This window comes from Gloeophyllum trabeum (assembly GCF_000344685.1).
Source record: "Gloeophyllum trabeum ATCC 11539 unplaced genomic scaffold GLOTRscaffold_00001, whole genome shotgun sequence".
Classification (NCBI taxonomy): domain Eukaryota; kingdom Fungi; phylum Basidiomycota; class Agaricomycetes; order Gloeophyllales; family Gloeophyllaceae; genus Gloeophyllum; species Gloeophyllum trabeum.
In genome coordinates this window covers 3,061,039-3,076,470 of record NW_006920410.1, presented here as the reverse complement: position 1 = coordinate 3,076,470, position 15,432 = coordinate 3,061,039, and the positions used below count along the sequence as shown (strand labels likewise).

Below are 15,432 nucleotides of genomic sequence, written 5' to 3'. Positions count from 1 at the left end.
ATGACCCGGCAATCTATGCTTAAGCAGAGCGTAATTTGGTATGGCGGCTCGGAACACTGCGTTCTCTGTATTTTTGGCTCCCAAGCATCACGTCAACTGAAGGGGCGTATCTGTATATGAAAGATAATCACAACTGACAGTGTCAGGCTTCTTTATACCGTGCATTGTTGCCGAAGGTAGTTGCAAGAGCACCGATTTTGTTGGATAGGGAACATACCATAACACCTCCCCTCTTGTTGCCATCTGACCCTCGATTTAATGCCACCATCGCTCCGTCGGGGCTCGTGGAGCACCGCGGCTATCTTTTCCTACAGCATAGACGCTCTGTCGACAAGGAGTGAGTTCAGTTGGATGAGCTTGATTCCTGACGCGCCCCCAGCAGTACTGTACAGTCTTCTATTCAAATTATTGCGAGTTTCCCCTCACCTATCCAAACGTCCTGGAGGAAGCTGAGGCCATCGATCGCGGCCCAGCGCCGCTCTAGAGAATCAAGAACGAAGACTGGAGCAGTCAAGGAGTAAGAGGCAAAACCATCCCGGGTCAACGCGGTTGACAAGCGCGCAGTGGCACGCGAGATATCGCGCAAGTGCGGTGCCCGATAAGGGCCACTTGCCTCGATTGGCACAGACCGACGGACTGTGGAGCCTAGAGACACTTGTGGGACCGAAGCTTTAGAGTTTGCGTTCGTGGCCGTCATATGTACTAGAACTGTCGCAGCGAGAATATTCCAGGTTTAGATCAGCGCAGAAAGCTTGCAGAACGAGCCTGGATGATTGATTTCATGATGACATGCCAAGGATGTTTCTCTTTTGCGAGTCTCGGATTCATATCAGCGCATCATGGCTAGGACAGAAAGGCGCGACGCCGGGTCTGCTGGCCAGAGAGAGCAAGCCATCGGACACGCGCCTGAGTCGGACGGGGGCAGGCATCAGCGAAAGGTGGAGGTCCCCGCCATGAACGTGGCTCACCCGTCCGCTTTTGGCTAATTGGATCTCAGATCATCTAGCGCAAGGCCCCCTTATAAGTTCTCAGCCACAATACCCGGACCTCACTCATCATCCTTGCCGGCTCCTACGCGTCAACCCCCGCCGCCACACACGGCGACGACTGCCCCCCGCTCGCCATGTCCTCCGCAACTGAACGACTCTCAAAGAAATTCATTGGCGCGGTCGAGGACGAGTGGCCTGTTTACAGGTAAGCACCCCCCAGCCAGCTCCTTTCTCTGCGGCTGTTGACCCATCGCAGCGACCGTGCCCAAGACTACACCCTCGGGCCCCCTATAGGCTACGGTGCCTCCTCCACCGTCTACGCCGCCACATATCACCGCAAGAACCCGCCGCAGGACCTGCCATGCGCCGTCAAGGTCCTAGACCTCGACAAGCTGCCACCAAAGTCCCTCGGGCTCTTACAACGTGAAACCCAGCTCATGTCGCTGTCCAAACATCCGAATGTGCTCCGAGTGCGGGGGACCTGGATGGACGGCCACAAGCTGTACATTGCCATGCGGCTCATGAATGCCGGGAGCGCTGCCGACGTGATGCGCTACGGCTGGCCCGGCGGGATGGAGGAAGAAGTTATTCGCTGTATTCTCAAGCAAGGACTGGAGGGCCTGAAGTGCGCAGCCATTTACGTCATTCTGTCACCGCACGGATGCTCACCGCCTGCTCCAGTTACCTCCACATCAATGGATTCATCCACCGCGACGTTAAAGCCGCTAACCTGCTTATTGACGACGACGGGACGGTCCTCGTTGGGGACCTAGGCGTCGCAGCCTCCCTCTCGGACGAAGACGACTTCCTTCTAACGCACGGGAAGGACAGCGCACATAAACGTACCATCAACTTCGAGCCCGGCCTGGTCGTATCACGGCATAATGGTGCGGCGTCCGCAGGACACGAACGGAGACAGCTCGGGAAGCGGAGGTCGTTCGTCGGCACTGTAAGTCTTACTCTTGCACGTTCATCGGGCGAGGCGCTCACACTCGGACGCCGTGGATAGCCGTGCTGGATGGCGCCAGAAGTGATCAATGGAAAGCGGTATGACTCGAGTGCCGACATCTGGTCGTTCGGCATCACCGCCATTGAGCTCGCATCCGGGCGTGCGCCGCGATCGAGAGAGTCCCCTAACCAGGTGCTGCTGCATACGTACGTCACATTCCCATTCTATTTTGATTCGCTTCTCTTCTGGTGTAGTTTATCTATGTTGGCCCGGCTTCCCTGTATCTCCTTGCTGATCAGAGGGCCTTCTGGGATGCTTTTCTCGCGCTTTATTCCTCGTCGTCATTCATTTCACGCACTATCCTTATATTTTATCGCGGTCTCATCGACGGTACTGATACCCTTCATCTGGCAGTGTTCAAGACCCTCCACCACGGTTGGACAGAAATGGAGGGCAATACCAGTATTCGAAGGCATTTGAGGAGATTGTCGCAATGTGTCTCGTGAAAGACCCTTCAAAAAGGTCCGTGACTTCCGCCGTTCTCCGCCTCTCGAACATGACCTAATCCGAACCCACAGACCCACCGCCGCCCAACTCCTACAAACCCCCTTCTTCAAGGCAGCTAAGAAGAAAGGCTACCTTGTGGGTACGATCCTTCGCGGCCTCCCCCCGATATCCCAACGCCAAGAACGCCGGCGCCAGGCATCGGTAACCACCCGCCGCTCGATCGATTCCTGGGACTTTTCCACCACCCACCCCTCCTCGCCCACGACATCTGTGTACAAGCGGCCGGTGTCGGTGCGCACCGCTTCGAGCGACGGATACGACGTGGATGACGAGGCACACAACCCCGTCGTGCAGCGCGGACGCGTGAGAGAGCCCCTGGGGCATATACGCGCGCATTCGCGGAACGCGTCGTTCGTAGCTTCGGAGCATGAAGTCGACCCTATCATCGAAGAGCGGAGCGACCCGTCGAATCCGCCCTCGCCGCTCGCGTTCCCGACGTCAAACCGCGGTCAAGACCCTTTCATCCCTTCTCCTACCCTCGTCGATCCTGATCAACGCCGCCATCCGCGGACGTCCTCGCCCACGCCTCTGGATCTCCCCCCTCCGACGCAGGCGCTGCAAGTCCCCGCCCGGCCGCCCCTGTCGTCCTCGCCTTCGTCGTCCAGCTCGATCACCACCAAGTCGCACGCGTCGTCAGTGCGGAGTACTTCCGGATCGGGCTCGGGCTCGCCCAGCTTCGGACCCATCACACCTTCCTCCTCCGCATCCCACCACCCGTCCCCCATCGTCGCATCCTCGCCTAGCATATGGCAGAAGCTGAAGGGTGGCGCGGGGAGCATCAGTGCGCGTCCGAGCGAGGACTTCCCTGTGAAGGAGGTCGTGAAGGAAAATGAGCAGGATCGCAAGAGTGACTCCGACAAGGAGAAGGAGAAGAAGGAGAAGAAGGGCTTCGTCGCGCGCGTGCTGGCGAAGCGGCGCTCCAGCGGCAGTCTTGGTAAGGGAGGGGCGGGTATGATGAAGAATGCTCTCGTTAGGACTACTAGCAGGACGTACAACGCCGTGGCCAATGGTGCGTCTGTTCCTTTCCGCTCTTTATGTATCAGGCAGCTGACATGAACTGTAGGCTTCTCCAAGCCATGACCGTGTGGCCATCTTCGTCTCCTATCTTAAGACCCGACTAATGACGCATACGCACCGAATGCGTTGTACCACGCAGTACGCCACGACCATCTTTTCTAATGTTTTCGCATATCTGTATATTGGCATCTAAGTCACATTGCACCGTGTATTGACACAAGCATTATCCTGCACCGTGTAGCATTTCATGGCAATGCCTTTCAGATCTACTTGCAATAACGTTTATTATTGTACTCCTCAAATAGCTCTGCATGTACATACTGTGCTAATGTCGGGGAATCCCCGCCGATCAATGAATGTACGGACCAAACAGATAGTGCTCGAACGCGATGATATCACAATCCCGTGCTCCGGAGGGTAGTATCGATATCAATTATTCTAGGAAGTAGACCGATACACAAGTCATATGTTACTCTACTCGCGTCCAAGACATTATGCCCTCCCACTGGAACAATTTAACCGATGATGATCTTGCCCTCCGCCTCGTTGAAGTCATGGGGAGGAACTTCGAGGTTCAGCTGTGAACAAGTGTCAGTGAGGCAACAATGATAATGACCTGTATTCAAACTTACGGGTGCAGGACCTTTGCGGGCACGACCGGAGATGTCATAGTGAGAACCGTGGCAAGGGCAGAACCTGAATTAGTTTTACGATTAGACTGCTTCAACAAAGGAGGAAGTCATTGGACGCACCATCCTCCGTAATCACCCGCCTCTCCAATGGGCACACAACCCAAGTGAGTGCAGACACCCAACATGACCAACCACTCCGGCTTCTTCGTGCGCTCCTCATCAGACTGGGGATCTCTCAGCTTCTTCCAGTCGACCGACCGGGCCTCCTGGATCTCCTCCTGAGTCCTGTGCCGGATGAACACGGGCTTGCCGCGCCATTTGATGATCACGTTCTTGCCCTCGGGAATGGCGGCAAGGTCGAACTCGACTTTTGCAAGGGCCAAAACGTCGGCAGAAGCGGCCATGGTGCCCAAGAACTCGGTGATGGTGGACTTCGCGACAGAGGCGGAGAGGACACCCATAGTACCGATCATCATATAGGAGAGCGCACGGTTGGTGGATTCGGACTGTGCCCTGTAGTCTGAGAAGTCGGGAACCTTGGGGATCTCAGTCTTCGCAGGGGCAGAGGAATGAATTAACCGCGACCCCTTGTACGTCACGGACGGGGCTGACATGGCGGAACCGGTTCATCTCACTTCTATGTCGGCGAGGAAGTGTTAGCACTCACTGGTAGCATACGTCTTGCTCAGAAGGGAAGACGACGACCTCTGAACTCCTCCAACCCACTTGGAGGGGACGTCCGAGCGAGGGCCAGGCGCTCCATGGCCATGGTGGTCATGCCCGGCGGGAGCTCGCACAGCGAGGTTCAGGAGGGGGGCGCTGGGCACACCGGACGACAGTGACCGCACTGTGCACGGCAAGTTAACAGCTTTTTTGACGACTCCTTGGAGGCCGGCCATGGCGACGACGGCGGGTGGTAAACGTTACAGAGGCTGGCAGTGACGATGAGCAGACATTTTGCGGTATCCTCCGGTTACCAAATAGGGACTACCCTTTCCGGAACACTCCGAGACGCTCTTGAATCACGTCCAGCCAATCAGGACACAGTAATAATGAATCGTGTTCATCGTTCAGATTGAGCTTGAGGAAGTGGTCTCGTCTGGCCTCGTAGAAATAACGCCCTCAGAAGTGAAGCGTGGAAAGATAAATAGTGCCGCCGTATTGCACATTACTTCTGAAATCATGCATACAGCTAGCAGTCCGATACCTCATGACACTTCATCAGGATACTTAAAGGATGCTCACATTGGTCGAAAGCATTCCTACTAAGTGATAACATACAAAGGATGACTGCGGAAATGTGAGATATATCAGTACTGCAGTCATTCCAGGCAGTGCGATTGGAATTCGCCGGTCGTCTAAGAGTCTGCCCAGTTCAACTGGTCCTCAGAAACGCTCGAAACCGGTGTGAACGTTTTCTCCAGCTCCGACAGGTTTGTCTTGTGGTCCAGGATGTTCGTGAAGGTCAGATAACGGAGGGCCTTCAGGTAGCTCGGCCATTCAGCTGTTTTAGAAAACGTTTTACCGATCACAAATCTGCCTAGTACAGATAGAGGCCTCGCCTGGCTGTCTAAATCTCGCGGGAGCATTGACAGGTATACACCTTGACGTATCAAGTGCCGACCTCCACCCACTCGTGGAATTGGGCACGAGGAGCATGGCTCGCTACTGACTGGCTCGGAGGTTACCAGGGTCGCCTGCCGGTGCAGTGTAGGTCTCCGTTACACGAGCCAACGGATAGCCTCTTGACCTATTGCTTCCACCAGCAAAGTGCTTCCTGAATAAGCCGGGGTCGAAGCTGTGGCCTGAAGTTCCGGAATTCAGGCCGACGGGTCATCCGGCGATGAAGTTGCGTTTGGGGACTCATGGTAGATGAGTGCACCCCAAAACGGCGTTGGATCCCGAGCCCAATATATTCATTCCCTGTCCCGTGGTCGCGAGAGTAGAGACGCAGATGGAGATGAAGAGAGAACGATGCGACAAAAGATGCGCCCTTTCGCGGTACGTGGTCAGTGCAGGCAGGGGATATTGTCGATTACAGGGGGTCTTCGTGACGAGCATAAAGCGTGAAAGCAGGGACTAGGACTAGAACGCGGCGTCAACATAGCGCGAAGGCCAGAGGACTGAGCACGGCGGGGCCAAACCGCCTATGTACAAGATCTGCATAGCTAAACCCCTGAGCGGACGGACGTCCTGACGGGAAGAGCGCAGCATTGAGTGCAGCGCGTATAGCGGATGTCACCGTAGTACGTGTTCTGGTTAGGGAGGGGCGGGTTTTGACCAGTGGGAGTATCCACAGCTTAAGCGCAGAGTAGTGAAATGAGCTGATGATTACTCAGAATCGCTGGCAAAGCAAGACAACCGCGGATAGCAGAAACCTATCGAACCTGCTGAGAAGCTAGTTCAATGTCTCCGTGAAGGGCGCACGTTCGTGGTGAATAACGCGGGAGTTCTGCATACGACTCTGTTCTGGATATCATAGCAATTCTGATTCCATGCCCGAACGTCTGAATGTGCTATTCGGACCATCCAGGGTGGCCGTCAGCGGTCAGGATAATACTCGGAGTATTGGGGGCATGCTTACCCAATGGGAACCTGGAATAGCGACTGCCTTCGGGAGGCATATTAGAAGAATCCCAACTCTAGCATCTCGCGAGCTTCGGATTCTTGCTATGAGAGCACCTGCGTCACCCGGGTTCGAAAGGTGGCCGGAACGCATCGACGAATGTGATTGTGGCAGGACCGCCGGACAACTGAACGATTTGCGTCGGCCGGAAGAGGTACAGCCTAGTACGGAGTCTCCCCAGGCGCGGCGCGTTTGTAGCATATTTTGAAGCCGACTGAGACGCTCAGGAAGAATGACGTAGACGCCCGTTTGGAATATGAGAGCGTCCAACTTTACCGCCACGCACGCATGCGGACGGCGTCTCGTCGATGCACGTTCGCGTCCAGAAACAACTCGTCTCCAAGATACTCTCCATAATCTCTGCAGTCTTGCTAACCTCCCGGACGCTGCATAACACAGTCAGCATCGTTGGCAGCTGAGGAAGATAATACGGAATTCAAACCTTCAGAATTTGCGAATCACGTACCACGCTCCCGCTCGAACCCCTTTATCGAAAGTCAAAAGGTAAATCCATGCTTCAAGCGGTGAATCGAGGGATCAGGCGCGTGCGTCGGTCGGCTCCAACCTCCTATACACGTTCCTCGTATCAAGGCATGATATGCCCTATCTCGTATCGCGCAACGCTTGCCTTCCGCAAATATCCCGGGTTCACGTTCGTGAGCAGAAGATCCAACTCCGAGAAACGCGCTCGAAGGCAGGGGGAGAGCGTCGACCCTGCTTTGGGCAGGCAGAAGCAGAACCCATAGTACATAATATGTAATGCCCACGTTGCCAGCTCAGCGCGTCGAGCCCCCGCTTCAGCTAGCCAGCTTCCTCTCTCCGAAGCCAGAGGGCGTCGCAGGATGATCCCTCCATCCGCCGTTTCCGTCTTCGCGTTCGTCGCCGCGCACGCGCGCGCGCTGTTCGCGCTGCCCGCGCAGGAGGTCGTCCTTGGCGCGTCGGGGTCGGGAGGTGCCGCCGGGCACGGTCGCGCGCTGTTCTTTGATATCCAGGTGCGCAGCGATCGGTCGCCGCAGCGTGTTTGCGATTAGATGCTAACGCACGCGGCGGTGTAGGCTCATCGTGGAGGGAGGGGAAACACGGTCGAAAATACGCTCCCCGGGTTCGCTTGGTATGTAGCATGTGTTCTGCTGCTGGTTGCATCGTGTTCCGTGGAATGTTCCATGCCTCTCGAGACCTGGGCAATTCTACCTCTACTGCGGACCACGATGTTCATTACTATGGGGGTGGCAATGCTAACCAGGTTATCGTGAACAGGGGATTAATTAACGGTGCTACTACGCTAGAGTTGGATAATGGTATCACGAAGGTACGTATCCCAAATGCAATCATCCTTTCATGTCCTGACACTTCCCTCCTTCGCAGGACGGAGTAGTGGTGGTCTGGCACGACGAGAACATAACGCCGCAGAAATGCATCGATACTGGGCCGGCTGTACGCCCCCCATTCCCTCGTCGCGTAGCAGATGCTAACACAATCGGACATGCTCGCTTCAACAACAGTTCCCAGACGATCCCGACTATCCTTACGTCGGGAAGTTCGTCGCCAACCTTACGCTGGCGCAGCTAAAGACCCTGGACTGTGGATCAAAGAGGCAGCTTGGGTATCGTGGGTGTCTGCTGTTCTCATGCGTCGTCTGCAATGCGCTGATGCCGCCCTGCATCATTGTAGCTCATCAGTTGACGTTCCCGCATACGCCGATATCAACCCTGAAGGAGCTGTTCTCTTTCCTCGAGTGTGCCGATCCCCAGCACCGGGTCCTGCTCAACATCGAGTCGAAGGTTGATGCCAACTGGGATAACCGGACGCGGGACCCCTTGACCTTCGTCGAGAAACAGTACGAGGCGTTCAAGGACAGCGGGAGGATGGATGCCATTACTGTGCGTGCCGGCTGTGTATTGTAGGGCTTATCTGTTACTGACAGATTTGGTACAGTACCAGAGCTTTGACTGGCGGACCCTGGTTGCCATGAAGGTACGGACTGTCTGTGTTATTGGATCGACATAGCTAGATATTGACCTATTCTCAAGAGCTTGGATCCCACGGTTATGACGTCCGCGCTGATTGACGAGTAAGCCTTCGCACCCTTACCACGACTCGAGTCTTCTGACATTCCTCATCAAATTCTCCAGTGAAACTGCTGCTGAAACGGAAACGGAGCCCTCACCCTGGCTCGCCGGTCTCAAGCTGTCCTCGTTCCCTGGGCCGACGCTCGGGGAGCAGATAGCGCAGGCCGCTCACTCCATCCGAGCGGATATTATCAGCCCTGCAGCGACTGCGCTCCGCTCGCGCGGTGTCGACCCGGAGGGCGAGGCTTATGAAGGGTTTGTGACGAGGGAGATGGTGGAGGAGGCTAGGAGGCTCGGGGTTAGGGTTAAGCCTTGGACTGTGAGTCATCGTCTTTGGTATTTGAATATGGCCTTTTGCCCACCTGCATTGAAACCACCAGGTTAATAGATTGAACGTCGTTGAGCGGATGATGAACTGGAAGGTAGATGGGATCATCACGGATTGTGAGTTCACTCGGGGCTCATCTGACGGGCACGAACGTTGATGTGATGTGACTGTGGCAGATCCTGATGTTGTCCGTCGCTGGGCCAGTCAGCAGAACTTGCCTGTTGCGCCGCGTTACCCGAAGCAGCGAGTGTTCAGCTGCCTGGACCGCTATATGGGCAGACGTTAAGGCGCCCGCCCCTTCAAACGGTGGCAGATGATACGAACGATGTACGATTATAATGGGGATGTATAGACGACCTTGATCGGTTCGGGGCATAATCGGTGGCTGCATAGGGACATAAAGCTTACTAGACAAGCTCGGAGAACGAAGCTCTTTAATTTGACTACACGCGTCGTGGAGCACCCCGGTCGCATGACACGACTCGCGCAGGGTCTAATGATAGGAGTGTCCCGAGTTCGCTCATGGACTGCGACGCGGGTCTGGATGAGCTGTGGCGGCAGAGGGACGATCCGGACGGTGCGCTTCTTCGGAAGCGCCGTTCCTGTGATCAGGCGATCTGGTGATCGGGACGCGCGCCGTCGCTGTCTCGAGCGACGACAAGACGCTGTTCGACGCCGTCGCCCGTGGCCTGGACGTCGACGCGAGCACCGCGCGGCGGGGTCCCGCGAATACACCGCGCGCGGATTTCCGAATATAGCGAGAAGTCACCGCCACGTGTGGATGTCGTAAACCAGATAAGGATCTCGATCCAGGACGTGATCGGCGTCATTTCCATTTCTTTTCAGTTGTGCGTGTCAACACCGGCTTCCCTCCGCGCTCGTCCCTTGTCTCTGCTGTCCCCGCCGTCCCCGCGCCCTGCGTCCTCGCTGCCATGAACGTCGCCGCCCTCCTCCAGGACTCGCCCTCAGAGGACAGGCGCAGGCACCCGCCGCCGCCCGCCCCGCGCTCCCCGCCGCCGCCGCAGCACCATCAGCAGCAACAGCACCAGCAACGCCCACTAGACCAGCCGCATGTCTCGCCCGTCGACCGCGACAGAATCCAGCACCCGCCGCCGCAGGCCTCGTATCCGCGGCACATGTCGCAGAGCTCGTACGGCGGCGAGTACGGCCACCAGCACTCGGGCCACACGCCGCATCTCCCCCCGCCGTCGTCGATCATGCAAGATGCGTACGATCCGGGCCTTCATCGCGGCGGCGTCAGTGGCGGCCCACGCCCGCTGAACCCGGAGCTCGTGTCCCATGGCGGACACAAGCACTCGAGCCACGGCCAGCGCAACGACTCGTACAATGCCGTTGATGTCAGGCCGGTCCCGTCAGCGCCGCCCTCCCAGCGCCCGCCGTCGCATCACTCGCACTCGAGCCCATACGACCATAGACCGCCCTCGTCCATGTATCCCCCGCCGCCGTCTGGGGCCGGCGCAGGCCCCGTCGAGTACTCGCACCATGCCGGCCCGCCGCCGCCCCCACACGACCGCGACATGCGCCCGCCCCGGTCCAACGCCGCCTCGGTCCAGTCCTTCCAGCTCTACCCGATCCAGCGCGGCGGCCCTTCCCGGCCCCGCTCTCCCCCGCCCCCGTCGTCCTCCGCCTATCCTCTCAGCACGCCCGTCCCAGTCTCCATGCCAGTTGCTTTGTCCGACCCCTCCCCTATGTACACCGGAGGACCCCCCGGGCACTCGGGGGTCTCCACCAAAACGTCCTCGCCGGCCATGGGCAGCCTGTCGCTCCCCCGTCCCCAGGGCCCCCCGCCTGCCCCTCCTCCTAGGGCGCACGTGCAGCCCGTGACTGTGACGCCCTCTGTGACCGGAAGTAAGAGCGCTAATACTCATGGCGGTAGAACTGCTACGCCGCATATGGAGGGAGGCCATGGACGTCACTATGGTGGTATGCCGGAGGAGGCGCTGATCAGGGAGCGGGAACAGAGGAGGGAGTATGAGAGGGAGCGTGAACTGCGGGAGAGGGATCGCGAGCCGAGAGACCGCGAGAGGGTCAAGTATGGCATACCTGGTTTGGCCGCGGAAAGAGAGAGGGAGCGTGAAAGAGAGAGAGACAGGGAGAGGAGAGAGATGGAAATGAAGAAGGAGAGGGATTTCAGGGACGACGGGCCACTGGCGCATTCTCACAGCCTTACCTCCAGTCCGGAACGAAATGGAAGAAAGCGAGACCGGGAGATGGAGAGGGAGCGAGAGAGGGAACGCGAGAGGACGGAGCGGGAGATCCTGCGCGGCGACCCAAGAGAACGCGATAGGGAGCGCATCATCCACGCCCAGCACCATCCTCACCACCACCATCTGCTCCATCATCACCAGCTTAGCCCGCGTATGACCGGTGCGGGACGACCGGTTGAAAGTGGGCTACTGCCTTCGAGCGTCCCGCAACCTCAGATAGTACGTGTTACTTTTCCTTGGGAGTCATCGTCATGCTCAATCTATCAACCTACCTAGGATCGCCTGCCACCGCCCGAACCAAGTTTGGCGCGTCCGCATATCCCTCACCATGCCCATAGCCAACCCCCGCCTGCAAGTCACAATATATCACATACATCGCAGCCACTACATCCCCACCCTCGCCCACATACGCACATCTTGGACCTGTCCATCCCGACCGACCCGAACGCGCCGCCACCGCAGCACTCGTTAACGCACTCGCATTCGTTCAGCGCAGGCCCCTCGCCCTCACAAGCTCACTCCGCGATCCCGCATCCCCATGTAGCGCACCCACAGCCGTCGCAATCCACCGGTCTAGTCCCTATCCCTCTGATCCTCCCGCCCACCCAGCTACAACCACGCACGCCGCCGCCTATCGCCTCCGCCCCTCCAGGTGTGATGCCGCTGCAGGTACCCTCCGCCTCGCTCGGGGCTGAGACGTCAAGGCAGGCGGTGAAGCCGCCGCCCGTACAAAGGGAGATCGTCAACCTCGGGACGTTCGTCTACCCGCGCACGCCGTTCCCGTACCGCGGCCACCCCCTGCTCGACTCGCTCCGCGGCGTGGGGATCCCCTCGAGCTTCGAGGCGAAGCCCAAGGAGGTGCGCGCGGAGATCCTGATCCCGGCGCTGTACCTCCCGGACATGCACACCAACTCCGAGGCCGCGCCGGGCCTGAAGGGCAATGGGAAGCGGCGCATATGGGGCGGCGGCATATCGGAGGAGCATGCGGCGAGGGTGTACACGGACGATTCGGATTTGTTCTTGTGCGCGCTACACGCGGGGTTCGTCACGTGGAGTGGGGCGCGCAGGGCGAGGAGGGAGGGGCGGGATATGAGGGTTGTGGTGAGGGTTATGCAAAGTATGGTGAGCAAGGGTGGCGGGGGTGTTTCGCTTGGCAGGTTTTTGGGCGGGTATGGGGCCGAGTGCACGGTTAGTGGTGGTGGGGCCGGTTTGGAGCAGGCTGATGGGGAGGTGACTACTGAGGAAGAGGAGGAAGAGGAGGTGGATGGTGTTGAGGATGATGGGAGGAGTCTCGTGAGCGCCGGGTGGGGGAATGGGCACGACGGCGCTGCGATTGAGATTCTAAGTGTTGAGTTTTTGGCGGTATGTGTGTCCTCTTTTTGTTTTCTGCGGTTATTGCTCACAGTCCTTGATCTCGCCAGAAGGGTACCGCCCACGCTAGGAGTTATTTTAACCGCCCCCAGCGATTGCGGGAATACACAGAACGTCGCCAGGCTATCTTTGGCGGCTCCTCTGCTGTGTCCACCGCCGATTTCGAATGCGATCCGTGGGCTGAGAGGAAGAGTCGCTCACGGAAGCGGAGGAAGCTGCTGAGTCTTGAACCGAAGGAGAGTGCCTTGCTTGCCCCGACCGTGGTCTTCGGCATGGGAGCCACTCATAACGAACCTGGGTAAGTTTCCAATGATGTATTCGATTCCCTATTATTTTCTGACCCCCGTTCACTGCCCTAGATTTAAGTATGACCCGTCGACGTTGAAGTCTATCTTGTTCCCACCTGAACCTAAAGCCAAGGGATGCCTGCTCGATACTGTGGACGACCCCCGGATGGACATCGACGAGGAGGAAGCTACTACTACGTCGGACGGCGTCCCGTCAGGCAGTCACGGGAATCGGGCTATCATCTTGGACACGCTGAAAGAGAGCTTCCTCCTAAGAACGTCAAAGGACGCAGGGTCGGATTCATCCAACACTGCTGCTCATGGAGAGGAAAAGGAGAACGTTAATATCAATGCTGAAACGCGCCGACGCCGGAGATATGTCATAGCCCTCAGGCGGAGTGAGGGCTCTGGCAGTGGGCCCAGTGGCGGCCCCCATACCGTTCCCAACTGTGCTCCGGCAGATGAGCCGAAACCCGTTACCGATGAGGGTGATGGGGCCTCGGGCGAGCCTTCGTCAAGCACTGCGCTGCAAATATTGCATCGGGACGTTAGTGAAGAGAATGTCTTGTTCCAGGATAATGGCATTACTGTGTTGACCACCACGGACGTTGATGGAACGAAGAAGGGCTTCATGATAGAGGTGAGAACATGGAGGTGGGCCGAGGCATAGTTGGTCGTCTTGACGCGCTGCCATCATCATTCTGTATTGCTATCATAATACATACAGCTTGTATTATTATTCTATTCGTTATTTGATTGTGCTTTCGCGGATGTAACACTGCTTGAATAAAGATTGATGCAGGTATCTGGCTTGATCGGCAACCCCTAGTAAGGGAGCGGCGGGTGATTTTTCACAGCGCGGAATGAGGCGACAGCCCTCTCGCAGGAGTGACCTAGCTAGACCGTCAGTTCACATAGCTCCTCATAGTGTGAGTCCACATTCTTGGGCCTCCCCAGGAAAATCTTCTTTGAGTTGCATTTTATCCTATCAACATCATCAGAAATCTGTGCTCCTCGATATATCTTCCCATTTCTCGATATTTTCCAGGAGACTGCGAAATTTCGCCTTCCCATTCGCAACCGCATCGGTGCCCAGAGGCAGGCGCTCTGGGATCCCCCTCTCATCCTTCCCGGAGCATATCCGCACGATGACTTCGCCAGCCTTCTTCGCGTCGCCAGGCTGGTTTCCACTGGTTGCCTGAATATAAGCTTCGCCAGCGGTCAGAGCGGAGTCAGGAGTGTGATAGTCAGGGATCGAGCGAGACGCGCGAAGCATCTTCACTTTCTTCAGGCGAGGGAGATGTGAGTGTCCAGCCTGGAATGGAAATGAAGAAGCCGTACCGGGTCAAGGATGTCTGTCCTGAAGTTGCCAAGTTCGAGATAGACGGCTCTGATACCGAGATGCTTCACTTCGGCATCCAATATCTCCGTGTAGCCTGGAGCATTGTCGGACAGCCGCTGTCAAACACTTGAGAGGTAATCCCATGGCCACTAGACTTACCAGTCAGAGCGAACTTGGTTCCGCAATAGGAGGACATTCCAGTGAAGCCCAAGGTTCCTGTAGACTCGGACAGAGGAAGGTTGAGCAAGCAAAGTCGGACACGAAATAGATCCACTGGTCTTACCTCCTTGAGATCCTACATTTACGATGGTACCGGACTTCCGCTCACGCATATGCGGAAGAATGAGGCGAATAAGATTAACTAAGGAGGGCTTCGAATCATCACAGCTCGTAGGATGTAGGGAAGCACATACGAGGTCCGAATAGATTGACTTGGAATATCTTCTGGACCTCTTCTTCACTACATAGGTTCCACGATGTCAGCCCCCCCCCCCTTACCCATACCGTTCACGGTACAGGACAAACTGCTACCTTGTCTCTTCGATGGCGCCCAACATGATCTGAGCCGCATTATTGACTAGCACGTCAATGCGCCCATAGACAGCGAGTGCCGGCTCTACACCCTTCGCAAGCTCGGCGGATGACCCAGAGACATCGAGTCCCAGACCATGTGCACCCTTATCCACTAGGTCTGCCAAAGCCTCTGGCTTACGTGCGGTCGCAATGACCCTATGCCCAGCATTGAGGGCAGCTAAAACATCTTTAGACTGGGTCTCCGTGATGCCTGCAAAGTACTGACCGAGTACGACCTCTCGTCCAATCCCGGAGGAGCATCCTGTGACGAACCAGACCTGGGGCTCGGACATCTTTAGTGATAGGTGGGAGAGGGGGGAAGGGGGGGGGGGGAAGGCGATTCCCGTTCTGCTCAACGACAGATATAATATACTTTGCTTCTCGACAGATTTGTCAGACGTGAGCAAAACATATTTGAGAACTCCGCCGATCTCCAAATGCAACCACAAGACTC

At 57.0% G+C, this 15,432-nt stretch overlaps 6 protein-coding genes across 6 annotated transcripts; 4 read left to right on the top strand and 2 right to left on the bottom strand.

Annotated features, from left to right (window-relative positions):
• Positions 1-1,426: 1,426 nt before the first annotated feature.
• Positions 1,427-2,691, top strand: GLOTRDRAFT_53671 (kinase-like protein; the record flags this gene model as incomplete). Its single annotated transcript, XM_007862218.1, has 5 exons — positions 1,427-1,614; positions 1,671-1,938; positions 1,999-2,144; positions 2,353-2,460; positions 2,517-2,691. Coding segments are annotated over 5 exons (885 nt in total), but the record flags the coding sequence as incomplete, so codon positions are not given.
• A 581-nt stretch (positions 2,692-3,272) lies between these two features.
• On the bottom strand, positions 3,273-5,090 carry GLOTRDRAFT_53670 (ubiquinol-cytochrome c r). The gene is made up of 5 exons (XM_007862217.1): positions 4,822-5,090; positions 4,275-4,761; positions 4,155-4,218; positions 3,569-4,100; positions 3,273-3,514 (listed from the first exon to the last, which is right to left on the bottom strand). The coding sequence occupies exons 1-4, from the start codon at positions 5,051-5,053 to the stop codon at positions 4,038-4,040; spliced, it is 846 nt and encodes a 281-aa protein (XP_007860408.1). The 5' UTR covers positions 5,054-5,090; the 3' UTR covers positions 3,273-3,514; positions 3,569-4,037.
• A 1,855-nt stretch (positions 5,091-6,945) lies between these two features.
• Positions 6,946-7,340, top strand: GLOTRDRAFT_97944 (uncharacterized protein). Its single transcript, XM_007863084.1, has 2 exons — positions 6,946-7,166; positions 7,223-7,340. The coding sequence occupies exons 1-2, from the start codon at positions 7,037-7,039 to the stop codon at positions 7,306-7,308; spliced, it is 216 nt and encodes a 71-aa protein (XP_007861275.1). The 5' UTR covers positions 6,946-7,036; the 3' UTR covers positions 7,309-7,340.
• Positions 7,341-7,622: 282 nt separating this feature from the next.
• GLOTRDRAFT_135576 (PLC-like phosphodiesterase) lies at positions 7,623-9,603 on the top strand (the record flags this gene model as incomplete). The annotated part of the gene is made up of 11 exons (XM_007863083.1): positions 7,623-7,772; positions 7,836-7,891; positions 8,038-8,089; positions 8,146-8,214; positions 8,283-8,388; positions 8,452-8,660; positions 8,716-8,754; positions 8,811-8,851; positions 8,913-9,168; positions 9,230-9,293; positions 9,354-9,603. 11 exons carry the CDS (start codon positions 7,623-7,625, stop codon positions 9,461-9,463), a joined length of 1,152 nt encoding a protein of 383 aa, XP_007861274.1. The 3' UTR covers positions 9,464-9,603.
• A 3,316-nt stretch (positions 9,604-12,919) lies between these two features.
• GLOTRDRAFT_109252 (uncharacterized protein) lies at positions 12,920-13,751 on the top strand. Its single transcript, XM_007863082.1, has 2 exons — positions 12,920-13,074; positions 13,136-13,751. The coding sequence occupies exons 1-2, from the start codon at positions 13,049-13,051 to the stop codon at positions 13,731-13,733; spliced, it is 624 nt and encodes a 207-aa protein (XP_007861273.1). The 5' UTR covers positions 12,920-13,048; the 3' UTR covers positions 13,734-13,751.
• A 247-nt stretch (positions 13,752-13,998) lies between these two features.
• Positions 13,999-15,271, bottom strand: GLOTRDRAFT_113484 (NAD P-binding protein; the record flags this gene model as incomplete). The annotated part of the gene is made up of 7 exons (XM_007863081.1): positions 13,999-14,348; positions 14,405-14,499; positions 14,565-14,621; positions 14,689-14,766; positions 14,819-14,865; positions 14,937-15,156; positions 15,205-15,271. The coding sequence occupies 7 exons, from the start codon at positions 15,269-15,271 to the stop codon at positions 14,061-14,063; spliced, it is 852 nt and encodes a 283-aa protein (XP_007861272.1). The 3' UTR covers positions 13,999-14,060.
• Between the last annotated feature and the right edge of the window lie 161 nt (positions 15,272-15,432).

Bases quoted from the DNA above. Each gene is read 5' to 3' on its own strand.
- GLOTRDRAFT_53670 (XM_007862217.1), bottom strand. From the start codon at position 5,053: ATGGCCGGCCTCCAAGGAGTCGTCAAAAAAGCTGTTAACTTGCCGTGC. The intron at 4,762-4,821 runs GTGAGTGCTAAC...CCGCCATGTCAG, and splicing joins GAGCAAGACGTATGCTACCA to CCCCGTCCGTGACGTACAAG. The intron at 4,219-4,274 runs GTGCGTCCAATG...AAACTAATTCAG, and splicing joins GCGGGTGATTACGGAGGATG to GTTCTGCCCTTGCCACGGTT.
- GLOTRDRAFT_97944 (XM_007863084.1), top strand. From the start codon at position 7,037: ATGAGAGCGTCCAACTTTACCGCCACGCACGCATGCGGACGGCGTCTC. The intron at 7,167-7,222 runs CTGCATAACACA...CGGAATTCAAAC, and splicing joins TCTTGCTAACCTCCCGGACG to CTTCAGAATTTGCGAATCAC.
- GLOTRDRAFT_109252 (XM_007863082.1), top strand. From the start codon at position 13,049: ATGGGAGCCACTCATAACGAACCTGG. The intron at 13,075-13,135 runs GTAAGTTTCCAA...TCACTGCCCTAG, and splicing joins GCCACTCATAACGAACCTGG to ATTTAAGTATGACCCGTCGA.